Here is a 13,137-nt window from a genome sequence, read left to right on the forward strand (position 1 = left end):
TGTGTACGAGCTCCTCAAATTTTACTATGTTAAACTGTAAATTTTAATTGTGAAAACAGTACTAATAAGTATAGAAAAACGGCATAATAATTCTACTTGACAGTTCATTATCGAGTCAACATAAATTTTACAACGTTTCCTTGGTGAACTATGTTAGGAAAAAATAGCACAGTTTAATAATAGCAATTTAAAAATCTTCATTTAGAATTGACTTGGAAATTACAATATTTTTGGTAAAAACCTTCAAAGTGGGCGATATAGAACCTCAATACCGTGGCAGCATAGTAATTCTTACTATTTTTTTTCTCTCCATGTAGAGATAACGGTGCCGAAAACATCTGTTCAAATAATACAAATTTTCAAATATTTCGAGGTATTTTCGGTGGTTGGAAATGAATATTGTTCTTTTTTTGTTTATTACGCAAATGATAAAAAATGGCGTTTTCCAACATGTTGTAAGTTTGTCTAACGAAAAAAACCTCTTTCGTAGGAAAACATTACGGCAAAGTAGTCGATTGGATGGACGCAACGGGACGAGAATTATCACTGTGGCAGAGTATGCTCGAAAGACCAAATTTTTGGGTCGAGGGTGCTGTCACGCTACGACCAAACTTACACAATCACGTTAAGGGTAGTGGAACTTAAAAATGTGATCACGTGAGATGGGTATAATCCGGAGCGTCCTTTCACGTAGAGCAGGCAACCACATATCGATCTCCAGAGGGAAACATCCACGAGCTTTCAGGAGGAGGTTTTCCTACTTCGCCGCATTCTCCGAAGTTGAGTTGTATTTTTTCAAGCCCAAAAGATACATAGCGTGTTCAAATTTCAAAGAATTTTCTCCAAACGGATGAATAGTTACGAAAAAAGGCAAAGATCTTCGTCCTAAATAAATGACAGGCGTTTCCCATGAAAATTTAGCACCCAAATATGAAAGCCGAGGCAGACATTGTCATTCAAAGTCAAAAAAAAAAGGTCTCTCAGAGTTGTCTCGAAATGGAAAAAAAGATGAGAAAAAACTCTTCTCGTTGTAGTCGCGTCTCTGTCGTGTACAAGACCGCGCGCGCCGAGACTGATATTGATTCTACGTGGCCAACAGTACTTTAATCAGATATCATCGAAGAAAGAAACGCGAGTATACCGTTAGTGGTTGTGGGATATCAAAATGACAAATGGACGAATTTCTCTTATCGAGAAAAACTTACTTCCACATTTTTTTTACGTGATGAAACAAAAAAATTAACTCCGAAAATCCGGAACCATATATATTTGAATGTGATCGAAATATAACTGATATCCGGATACCAATGAGAATGAGATAACAATACGAAAGCATGAAATTATGTATCCAAATATGCAGATATATTTATACATAATACAATAGTAAGTTTACAAATTTACAGATATATATATATATATAAATATAAGTTAATCAATGTTATAAATAACAAAAGTCCTATAGTACTTAAGGCATTGCTACGAGCAACGATTACTTATGTGGATGAATCATAGTTATTAGATTTCTGAACAAAAGAAATGCAAGGCTGAGTTAATCATTCGTAATCGTTTATTCTCGCGTTACACATTACATACTCTGTATATACGAATAAAAAATCGCGTGTGTCGAGTCAATTTTTGAGAGTACTTAACGTCAAATATCCGCGTATTATTTGAGATTTAAGATTCGATATATACAAATTTTCGAAGCTTTGACGAGCGTTTATGGATATTTTTAGGCAATCGTTTATAAAACTTTATAATCTAGCGAAGAAAAAACAGGGTTGGATGATAGAATTTATTTCCAAATTGTGTATGAATTTATTGTCGGAATAATATAAATGACGATGGAAATAATAAATAGCTGCGTCGTTTTTCAAAAGTCAATTAGGCGATTGGAGTTTGTCGAATCAATTATTTTCATTTGTGCAATTCAGACCGGTAGGGTTCATACTTTTATGATAATGTAAAACAGGACCAATTTTTCTATGCCGATAAACTCCAAACGTAACGATAAAATGAATAATTCAACATGTGTCAAGAAATCTGAACGCTCGAGACGAGTATAAACGATCAGTCGTTAATTAATTATGAAAAACATTCTGGAATACATTAATATATGTATATGTATGTTTAAAAAACGTAGACATCCATTTACACTTATTCCACTTACCAATGTACATGAGAATAAATCTTTTATACCTTTACTCAAACAATTGAAATCAGTCAGTTGCTCTTTGCGTGGGATCTACTCATATAATTGCTATTTATTTTATTGTTATAAAAGTTGTATAAAAACGAGTTTCAGATTGTATTTTTAACGATGATATCACGTCACAACCGCATATTCGTCACAGATCATTGTTGCAAATGAAACGATTCCCCTCAGAATTTTTGCCGGAATAACGATAGCGACATTTGCCATATGCACCTGAATCACACCTTTTCTCTTACATTTGTGAAACGAAATCGCTGACGATAAATAAGCACGTTAATTTAACTCGCAATTCCGAAAACTTGTGTAATTGTCGTTTCTAATTACTGCAATTGGGTTATTTTGGAAAAAAAATTCTTGAAAATAATACCTTTGTGATCCTGTGGATTCCTTCGTGATGATGGCAAAGGTGTGTAATTAACGTCCAGTATCGTATCAACCTCGTCGAAACCGGTTTCCGTTAATTCAGTTATTTTCAGTGGTGCCAATTTTACTGTACGCAAAAGACGTCCTCTACAACGAGCATCCATCATTTCCTGTTGTGTGATTCGCCTTGAATCAAGAAAACGTAGTGTACTCGGCAATGTGTGTATCGCGTACAGCCTGTAACGCTCGTAATCTGCCTCATCGGTCCCTGCATTCGCTGTCAACTGATCCGGATATCCGGGATTCCCCAGGAGACTCACGTACTCTATAGATGGACAACATTCTTTGATCCTCTCCAGAGCTTCATCGATATCGATCACCTATAGACGTAAAACAACAAAAATCTTATACTCGATCAAGTTTTTAGAGTGGATTTTTATCCAGTTTTGAGACTCAAGAGATCCCCTCCCGACTCGTGCCCAGCACGATACGAAAAAAAATTCTTTTAACTAAACTATTAAGCCCGTTGTTCCCTCTGCTCCTGATTCTGAGGACTTTTTTGTAAAAATATCGGAAATATTTCAAGCCAATAGCTCTTTACCGAATATTTTAATCTGAAACTAACACTGTTTTTTTTTTTTTTTTTTTAATATCGCCCTTTCCCACGTGAATAAGTCAGAACCTGCTACACGAATCAGAATTACGATTTCTTTTTTTCTCAGTTAATTAATTACCATCTGCGAGTTATAAAATTTCAAGATTATCTTTCATCGGAATTCAGAGATTAGGCAATTCAACAGAAAACTATCAACACCCGAACGAATTTGTAATTTCACAAACGCTGAGTTTCGACGAAAAGTTACACGTTATTTTCCTTCTTAAGGACGGTAGTTCATGTATCGTAAAGCGAAATTTCAGTGACATAATAAAAAGATATTCATTACTCTAAAAAAATTCTCTCGAACTTACTAAAAATGATAGAATTGGCAAGAGCGTAAATCAGCAGAAATGATTTCAGGAGCATTATCGATATTAAACTCGCCTTAAAATAATTGACTGTTTATGTACATCATATACACATGCGTACACTCGCTCGAAGTTTGAATAGTTCAACGACCCACCGTTACAGCGATCCCTTTACGTGCATGAGGATCTTTCGTCCTTGGATTACCGGATAATACTTGGCGATCAAGATACAATCAATTAAAAATTGCTTTATTCGCATAAACAAACCAACAAAGACCTTGTTATTGTTGAGGCTCAAAGTCGTGAGTCTTGGCATTTTTGGTAGTGTCTTGAGATCACGCAATTTGTTGTTATCTATAATGAGTTGTTGAAGATTAACGTAGTCCTCGACAGACGAAATGGACGTCAGTTCGTTATAAGATAAATCAAGGCTGACACAATCGTTGCCCACAACACGCACCAAACCGCTCGGGATCCTCTCTGCACGTTGTCCCGTGTACCATGCCTTAGTAAGAGTAAAAGAAAAAACATCCAAAAACAGAAAAACGAATCGAAATATCGTTCTCCAACGATACATTCGATCTTGAGTAAATAAAAATTATAGTTTTCAAGGTTACCTGTTTATTTTCCACTGTCAGAGCACTTCTGTTGAAGTCTTGTTCCTTCACTCCCGCCATTTTGAATCGTCTTCTGCTCGCACGTAAACAAGCTCACATACTCATAATAATAATCATCATCATCATAATAAGCGTACAAAAGTTACGATAATCTCGTGCATGTTTCTTCATGCTCTATATCTATAGTTACGTACTTTTAATCGTATTACATACATACTAGATATCAAATTTGACCAAAACTCGTCAGTTTTTTCTTCTTGAAAGAAAATAGTTTTGATTGAATATCTCGCATGTATTAAGAATAATAATTATTGAAAAATCTCCCTTCGACTAAGTGAAATTTTTTTTCCTACTATTACCTCTATAATTTTTGTATTCAGTGTCAGTTATATATTGCTTTTCGCCTTTCGTGGTCACGTATATTTCACGAATGTCGATGATCACACTAGGGGTTGATATTCTATTCTATTTTTAAACCAAGTATTGTGGTCAAATTATCGTTCTGAAAAGATTTAAAATATTACAGAAAATATGTTTGAGATCGAGACATTGCGTTGATGATAAACGAAAAAATTATTTACAAAACATCGAGCGGGGCAACATGTGTGAAAAAACTTCCGAAAAGAGTGATCGGAAAAAAAGTGTTTTCTCTTGATATCCTGACAAAACGCGACACCAAGGTTGGGGTTTCAATTTGTAGGATTTCATTGACACTCAACGCACTCACTTGAGAGTGTGTGATGTCACCGACTAAAAGACCACTGACCCGCACAGAACTTGGTATGCAATGCCGACTTAAACCGACGTTGCCTAAGGTGTCGATACCCGCCCATATTTTCATTTTACTTATTCTAATATCTTTCCTACCGGAAAAAATAAATGTCTGCCTGCATGGGAATTTGCTGTACCTAATTATAAATGTTCCGAAGCACGCACGCTACTTTTTTTTAACATGTTCGTTTCAGAAGTTTTAACAATAAAAGATATATACTTGAAAATAATCCGCATTATATATTAGAATTATTTTGAAGGCTCACATTAATTGTAATTGTAATCAATATTTATGTTTCCATTGAATATTTCAATAACTTTAATTTTGGTATCAGTTTTTAAACTCATTGGCGCATAGGCATACCAGCAGACGACAGGGTTGTCAATGTAATCCCGACACTCTACCGAGTCTCTTGATATAGGTGTCAATAAGTAAAAGGTGTTAACACCGTATAAAAATCCTACCAAATGACACTGAACACTGAACACCCAAAAATCAGGGTGTAATATTGCTGTTCATCCGGGGTCGTTCATAAAATTTGAACAATTATTCCCAAGCGTCTTTTCAACATTCTCATTATGATAAAACGAAATCTTAACGGTTAGTAAAGAATCTCATATTGTGACCTTTTTTTCTGATGTTCCACCGCCTCTCGGTCTGAATGTTTTTCTTTGACGTCGATATTTTTTTTCGCGGCGTCGCTGCTCGAGGCGCCTTCTGAGGGAAAGAGCGGCGACATTGCGAACTTCAAGTTTGTATTCATCATGGCGGCTACTGACGGGTCAGTGATCAATTGTAATAATAAGTAAAAAAAAAAGTATTTTCTTCAACGCTGCGTTAAGTGTCAATATTTTATGAAACACAATATCAAAGACTAGTGTTTTCTACGATTGAACAATATATGTTCAGACATTTTTTATCTCACACGAAAGTCATAAGTGCCACAAAATCTCGGTGTGTCCGCACCTCATTTCGAGTATTCGGACGCCTGTCATTCTTTTTTTCTTTCACATAGTTAATTGTGCGTAACTGTTAAAAATTGATAGATTATTGTCAAAAAATTGAAAATTAAGTTCGAAAAAGCTTTCCTTTGTTTAACGCGATGATGAATTTACGCGACGAATCCGAATCACCGGTTTGCGAAACTCTTGATCTCAGTGGTCAGGGGTTAAAAAAATTGAGCAGGTGTCCGTCTGACGCTGACATTAGTACGCTCATTGTTGATGACAATGAACTCCAAAGACTTGATAATTTGGACTCTTATCACAGGATTACAAAGGTACGTTGAAAATATGAAAACCTCGTCACAGCCTCAACAATAACAAAGATATCATTGCCAAACTGTGTCGCATTTTATTATGTAAACAATATCGAGTACATTTTGAAAACGTTCAAAATAAAAATTAAATTCAAAAGTCGAATGTTGAAGTAATTCCCAAATTATAGGTTTTCAAACTTTGTTTTCTGCTATTTTCAATCAACCCTGTATTGTAATTGTGAGGCCTTTTGTTATACAAATTCTTTATATAATTGGTGGCGTATAAAGGAAGGAAATGTATTTGATCAATCTGGCATGGCAAAATAATATTATCATGTGCCTTACTTGTATTTGATATTTTATACAATATCAAGTATGTATGAAAAAAAGAATAATATTTCTTGAACCTTCTAGCATGCAATGTCCTTCCTTTTCAAAGCCTGAAAATGGTGTCATCGAAATACCTAGTATATATAATCCAGATCAAATTTTTTAGCTATCTATAGTGAGAAATCAGTTGCTGCGTATGTATGGAGTTTCCAAGTTACATAATTTAGTAACTCTCAACCTTGCCAATAATGGTATTTTAACAATCGAGGGTATCAAAGACATGGTAAATCTACAAACCCTTTGTCTTGCAGGCAACAACATAAAGGTATATTGAAAAAAGTTTTTCAGCCACAGATAAAATATCAATTAACAAAAATAATGGCAATCTATTTTACAATATATTATTCTTTCTCTGCAGTCCATAGAACATCTACATACCAACACCAAATTGGAACATCTCGACTTATCAGAAAACAGCATCAGTCATGTTTCGGATATTTCATTTCTACGGAATTTGAAAGTATACAATAGAAACAGCTTGATTATTCTCATTCAATTTTCGATAAAATTCCATTTCATTATATATTCAATAATCCCATACTTATTTTTTATAGGAATTATTCCTGCACAACAACCGTATAATAACATTGAGACAATGCGAACGATATCTACCAACTTCTCTGGAAACATTGACACTGGCCAACAATAATATAACGGATCTCAATGAAATGTCGCATCTCGGTGGTTTGACAAATCTCATCAATTTCTCCATCACAAACAATCCATGTGTCAGCATGACCGGTAATAGTATGTATCCTTTTTTATTTGTGTTAAAGACCATCTTTCATTCTTTGAATCCTAGCTCTAGGGATATCATTTAGTCAAAAGAGCTTCGCTATCGATAGTCTTACACAGATTATACAGTCAAAATTTTTTAATAATCCTCTACTAACTGATGGGAAAATAGATTATTAATAAAGGTTGTAGATTCATGGTGTAGTATTCATTATTTCTTAACCAATAGTTTATAGAGGGTTCGACTACCGTCCCTTTGTTATTAATTGGTGTATGAGTCTCAAATCCATCGACGGCTACGCCGTGGATCCCATAGAGAGGTAAGAACTGTTTTAATTATTTGCACTCCAATTATCGTTTTTATGAATCTTTCACCCCTTATGGGATGTTTCAATGTTCGTGTGCATTCCATACTGAATTATTTCAGCTGGGCACTTGCATTTTATTCTTCTTCTCATTTGTTCGATAAATATAGCCGTAACAGAAATTCCAGTGAAAATTTTTATTTCTTTTTTCTTCTTTGGCGAGTTTACCTACTTTGAAAATTTCACTAATCGGCTTATCGTAAATAAAAAAATACTAGCAAACAGTAGAAGTTGGATAACCTAATTGAACGTATAATTTTATAAAAACAGGAAGAACTTCTGAAAATGTAATTAATTTAGAATTATTCTTCAAGTATCTAACGTGTCAGCGTGGTTGATTTTCATTGGAATATTTCGCAACTAATTGATTCATGATATATGAAAACAAAAAAGAGGGACAATAGCAAAAAATACTTTTGAAAAAAATGATTTAATTGGGAAATACTCGCGCACTCAGCCTGAAAGCGGAGTGGCTCTATTCCCAGGGACGCGGTAGACAATTTCGAGTTGGTGAGCATTCTCTGCTGGTTCAGTATCTCGCATCGGTTTGTCCTTTGTCGGGAGAGTGCCTCGAAAACGAAACCGATCGAAAGCTCAGGCTTATATTGAGCAAAGCACAACATCATCAGCAACAATTGAATCAGCAGGGTGATTCGACCAACGCTCATGGTATGAGTTCGTCACCAGCTGCTAGACGAAGATTAGGTCCGAATAGAACAAGTTCTCCACGAAGACCCGGTAAATAAACCTCAAGTCACTAGTTCATTCATTATTCCAATCATTAACATAAAAACTCAATGAAAAAATAAAATAGCTAACATTCGGGGATTAAATGTATTATCGAGAAAGAAGAGAAAAGTGAAAAATACAAATGCCAAGAAATCCCGAGTAATAATGTGTTTTCTCCAGTTGCCCCAATGTTGGCATACCACGAAGATAAATGCTTACAATCACCAAAATTTTATGAAGCAAAGTACTGCGTCTGCCAGTCACCTTGCAAAGGTACCGCAAACGATGGCCCTGACCCGATCAATTTTTTATACTATACATGTATATTTCGTTTAATTTATTTTGTGTCAGTTTATTTGAACAATAAGTTAATATCAATCACAGCACGGCTATCATAGCGCAACGCGTGTAATAGAGTGTTCCAGCTTATATTAGCTTTTAGAATAAAATAATATTTTTGGCCAAATTACAAGATAAACGTCATTTATAATTTAGAAAAATCGAATTTACATAGATTGATAATAAATGGAACGTGAGGTGATTCTTCTATGCGTTAGGATGTACTCATTTTATTTAACGAGTTGGCGTATTTATTTGGCTTGGGCTAGCGACGCTAGCGCAAAAAATTATACCATGCATCATTCCAACAAAATAATTTTCATAAAATGCTTTCTCTCTCTTAATGTCGTTACTAATAAAGGAATATCATTTTCCCACAGCTTCTTCGAGAAATTCGATGAGATTGAGATCACCCGATCGTATGGTATCGAGTTGTCACAACGATGCCATGGTGTCATCGTGTCATGCTATTCTCGGCAACGATCATGAGCCACTTATGACCCAGAGCTTGGATCCTAATATGCTTTGTGATACACTCAACAACAGATCAAGTCATAATTCCAATCTTCAGGATGTCGAAGGTTTGTTTGATACGTAGTAAAGCATAAGAATTTATTTTCAAAAATAAAAATTTTCATTTTTATTTACAGAGACATCGAGCCCGTTACAAGCAGCAACGAAACTCGTGCCAGTTCCAGAGTCTCTAATGAGTCCGGATTTTAGACCGCCTTCGGGTCTGTCACGAATACTTCCTAAAACTCCCACGAGTAGATTAAATTCTCCCATACAAACGACAATACCGTCAAAAATCTCAAACGACACAAATGGGAAAGCTATACCAATTATTAACACAGCTAATCCAATGGCAAAAACAAACGTTGGCATATTGAAAGCGAATGCTCTTGCGAAAAGCAACTCAGCGTCGAATTGTATGAGTAAAGCAAATATAGCAAAACCAATAGTCACGAGCTCTTTTAACAACGCGAAATGTCCTCATAGTGTCAAGATCAATAATTATGTACAGAGTAAAGCTATGCCGGCAAGAAGAAACGCAAAAAATTCACCGAATTTAGGAAGAAGTCCAGCAAGACCGAAGACCGCTACTGATAAACCAAAAAGTAATTTATCCAGAAGAACAGGTGATGTGGATAATCATATCGCCATTAGCAGTGACGATGAAGATAGCGAAGTTTGCCAGGCTAAGTTGGATGGCATACGTCATAGAGCTAATCAGAGACGTCAGGAAGATACCAGTCGAGGTAAAATAGATTTTCATTGTCGTTCAATAGTTCATTGACTCGGAAACGAATTTAATGATTAAGACGATTTTGCATGATTTTTCAATTATTTCTCGATTCCAATTTTGTCTTTATTCTCTGGTATCGTAACAAACCGAATTGGAACTGAAGCCGAGATTATTTTGTTTCCTAAGCAATAACTTTTGTTGTAATTCAATTTTCAATATCTGTTCCTTACTGTTAAGCTGAGGATCAAACGGAAAAAGCTGCTGTATGCATTCAAAGAATGTGGAGGGGTTATCACGCGAGAAACTTGAATAGAAAAGCAACAAATATACTGAAAACTATTGAGATGATGAGAACAAACAAATATATTCAGTGAGTACGATACAGAACGTATAAATTATTATTTATTTATACAATTTGTATAGCACAGTAAAGAATAGTATAGAATTAGGTTTATAAAATTTCACCTTATACTGAAGAATTTATTTTCGTTTGATCATTTTTTTTTAAGGTTTTTTCACAAGTTCACCTATGCAAATAAATAAAAATGTTCTAGGAAACTTTCAACGGATATGGAAGCAACGAGAACGGCACTTGAGAGCGAGCACAAATTGCAATTATTGCAAATGCAAGCAATAAACGCGTTATGGAAAAAAGTGGTTAGTCTACAACCAGGAAACGCTCGTGAGAACAACGAACCAGATGCTTCGTATCAGCCAAACTCCGACGTAGTGATGAATCTTGCGACAACCTGTAATCTTCTTCACACGCAGGTACAACAGTTACAGGATTCGATGTCGGAGATAAAGCGTTGTATGTCGAGTCTGCAATCTAAATCGGCGACACAAGTGGATCACGGTGTTGCTACGCAAACTGAAATATCGGCTGTGCATACTCCCGCGGGCGAGGAGAATACATTTCCTTATGGTCGACCAGCACATCGTCCACAATCGTTGTCAATTCAGACGATACACGAAGGTAACGAGAGCAAATGTTTCGCAACGAATCTCGTCGAGACGGTCTTCAAAAAAGTATCACAATCGACAGACACAACCGACGACGAGATAAACACCGATATTTTGAATTCCAACGAGAATCCCGAACATCTGAATTCTATTGAACATCCGGACATGTTCAAGAGTTGTGAGGAAATAGTCGGAAGTGAATTCAAGGACATCGAGGACGACCCTGACACTCGAGACGACGATGTACCTGAGGTTGAAAATATTTGCGAAGAAATTCTTTGTAAAGAGTTACACAGTTTTATCGAAACCGAGAGCAACAACAGTCGAAGAAGCAATACTGACAGCGAAAAAGACGTTAATTCGGAGGAGAATGCGAGAGCAAAGCCCGATTTGGAGTAAAAAATTGAAAAAAAAAAGAGAGAAAGTAAAATCGAAACAAAAAGCCTCGGTGGAGATTAACGAAATAACGAACAATCATTTCTCATATGTTGTGAAATAAGCGTAAATCGTTCATTTTTATTTTTATCTCCATTCGCTATCGTTATCGTGAATCGCGAGCTTTAACCAAAAAAACATTCTTCACTGTATATAATAATATAACACTGAAACAAAACGAGCTCTCCCATCGAAGTTAAAAATTTGCAAACACGCGCGATTATAATTCCGTTTCTCTATACTTTGTCTCATCTTTTCGTAAAAAGTCTCACGCTCCGAGTGTTGCTCAATTGTAATAACGAAACAAAACAAAAATTTTTAAAGATTTTCAAATCGTCACTCTATCGCTAAAAGCCACGCGCGTTGTGTTGATGTTAAATTTTACTGCAAAATCCGTATGAGGAAAAAAAATTATCCTTCGAGCTAATTCGAGAATAAAAAGCGTCACAATCACGGGATAGACTCAATGAGCTTTCTCGATATGTCTATCCGTCCATCCTTCATACAAAAAATAAAAAAACCTCAAAGATTTACTGAATGCAAATTACGTCGAAAAAGATGGTTTTGAATGCGTGTCAAAAATTGCGATCTTCTTCCTGCGCGACCTGTGATTTTTTGGCTTCTAGAATGTAATAAGAATCGACTTTTTTCTCAAACATTATCTTGATTACACGTAACAAACGTTTGATCACGTCGATCAAAATTTCGAAGGTCGCATTACAATTTGAATTTGGTTTGCATGAAAGATATCAGAATTTCTTTTTATAAAAATTCTTCCACGCCGTCAACATGAGTTTGAAATTTTTGTTACTGCGCGCACAAAATCTTACAAATACGTTTGTCACAGCTCGCTCAGGAAAAATTCCATGGAAATACACGATGAGTGATTGAGAATTAACTCATTTTGATAAGATAATCAGTTGTCTGCAAATCCTTGAATGAAGAAGTCATTTCGAAATCTATGACCTAAAAATTTCTCGAAATCGTACTCACTCTGTTCACACTGTCAATTTTTCCATTCAATTTGAATCTGGAATATCCTCGATATGAGACTAAAACGGTGAGACGACGATATTTAACTATTATAAAATGATAAAAGAAAAAAAAAAACAAATCGAATCGTATATGCAGAAGAAATGATCGAAGATATTTTAACGTAGTCTAGTCACAGTGGCTTGTATATTTAGGTAGCTCGAAGCTATTTACCTAACCGCTAGGATTGTTATGTAGGTAATACAACTTGTTGGCTTTAGAGAAGTCAATTTTGAATGACTTAAAACTCCCCATGACAATTCTGAATTTAATTGATTTATGCATAGGTACAATTATCCGGACATTTCTTAAGTTAATGCAAACCTCAACGTCATTAGTGAATAAGCTTGTCGTTTTTTAATGCCAAAGAAAAGGAACAAAAATACATGTACACATATACACAAAATTTCGGTTTATCGTTCAACGAAATTGAAATGTATGATGTTTAAAACATCAAAGCTTCTTGTTAGTGGTGCTTACAAAGCTTTTTTAGCGAATGCAGCACCATGTCAAGATTTTAACCTTAATATAAGTGTTTTTTCGACTGTATTCCGAACTGAGATTACATACATACATTCCTTCAACGAATTTTCCCACGAACTAGTGATGAGACGATTATTGAAATACAAAAATAATTGTCGCCTAAAATCTCCAAACTGTTTTCTTATTTTTCTTTATCCATTGTATATATGAATACAAACGTTATCGTTTA

General features: G+C 35.3%; 3 protein-coding genes across 6 annotated transcripts in view; 2 read left to right on the forward strand and 1 right to left on the reverse strand.

Moving 5' to 3' along the window:
* LOC122418926 (uncharacterized) overlaps positions 1-2,204 on the forward strand; it is a 48,120-nt gene extending 45,916 nt beyond the window's left edge. Inside the window, exon 18 of the mRNA XM_043433080.1 lies at positions 491-2,204. Within this exon, the coding sequence (XP_043289015.1) occupies positions 491-645 (155 nt within the window). The 3' untranslated portion in view covers positions 646-2,204. The remainder of the gene's footprint in view (positions 1-490) is intronic.
* LOC122418930 (leucine-rich melanocyte differentiation-associated protein-like) lies at positions 1,546-4,902 on the reverse strand. 2 transcript variants are annotated; one of them, XM_043433089.1, is made up of 5 exons: positions 4,521-4,902; positions 4,162-4,234; positions 3,822-4,049; positions 2,583-2,958; positions 1,546-2,428 (listed from the first exon to the last, which is right to left on the reverse strand). In XM_043433089.1, the coding sequence occupies exons 2-5, from the start codon at positions 4,219-4,221 to the stop codon at positions 2,349-2,351; spliced, it is 744 nt and encodes a 247-aa protein (XP_043289024.1). In that variant the 5' UTR covers positions 4,222-4,234; positions 4,521-4,902; the 3' UTR covers positions 1,546-2,348. The 2 variants fall into 2 exon arrangements, with proteins under 2 accessions (XP_043289024.1, XP_043289023.1); XM_043433088.1 differs by having other exon boundaries at positions 4,162-4,663; positions 4,743-4,901.
* Positions 4,903-5,676: 774 nt separating this feature from the next.
* Cep97 (centrosomal protein 97kDa) lies at positions 5,677-13,073 on the forward strand. 3 transcript variants are annotated; one of them, XM_043433082.1, is made up of 11 exons: positions 5,677-6,212; positions 6,688-6,846; positions 6,940-7,041; positions 7,136-7,332; positions 7,553-7,636; positions 8,139-8,419; positions 8,591-8,683; positions 9,130-9,330; positions 9,400-10,008; positions 10,233-10,365; positions 10,550-13,073. In XM_043433082.1, exons 1-11 carry the CDS (start codon positions 6,036-6,038, stop codon positions 11,355-11,357), a joined length of 2,844 nt encoding a protein of 947 aa, XP_043289017.1. In that variant the 5' UTR covers positions 5,677-6,035; the 3' UTR covers positions 11,358-13,073. The 3 variants fall into 3 exon arrangements, with proteins under 3 accessions (XP_043289017.1, XP_043289016.1, XP_043289018.1); XM_043433081.1 differs by having other exon boundaries at positions 7,136-7,328; positions 7,546-7,636; XM_043433083.1 differs by lacking the exon at positions 8,591-8,683 and having other exon boundaries at positions 5,678-6,212; positions 7,136-7,328; positions 7,546-7,636.
* Positions 13,074-13,137: the final 64 nt, after the last annotated feature.

The sequence above is a fragment of the Venturia canescens genome, chromosome 1 (assembly GCF_019457755.1).
Source record: "Venturia canescens isolate UGA chromosome 1, ASM1945775v1, whole genome shotgun sequence".
Classification (NCBI taxonomy): Eukaryota; Metazoa; Arthropoda; class Insecta; order Hymenoptera; family Ichneumonidae; genus Venturia; species Venturia canescens.

Bases quoted from the DNA above. Each gene is read 5' to 3' on its own strand.
- LOC122418930 (XM_043433089.1), bottom strand. From the start codon at position 4,221: ATGGCGGGAGTGAAGGAACAAGACTTCAACAGAAGTGCTCTGACAGTG. The intron at 2,959-3,821 runs GTCTTTGTTGGT...TTACGTCTATAG, and splicing joins TGAGCCTCAACAATAACAAG to GTGATCGATATCGATGAAGC. The intron at 2,429-2,582 runs GTATTATTTTCA...GGTGTGATTCAG, and splicing joins GAATCCACAGGATCACAAAG to GTGCATATGGCAAATGTCGC.
- Cep97 (XM_043433081.1), top strand. From the start codon at position 6,036: ATGATGAATTTACGCGACGAATCCGAATCACCGGTTTGCGAAACTCTT. The intron at 6,213-6,687 runs GTACGTTGAAAA...CAAATTTTTTAG, and splicing joins CTTATCACAGGATTACAAAG to CTATCTATAGTGAGAAATCA. The intron at 8,684-9,129 runs GTACCGCAAACG...ATTTTCCCACAG, and splicing joins CTGCCAGTCACCTTGCAAAG to CTTCTTCGAGAAATTCGATG.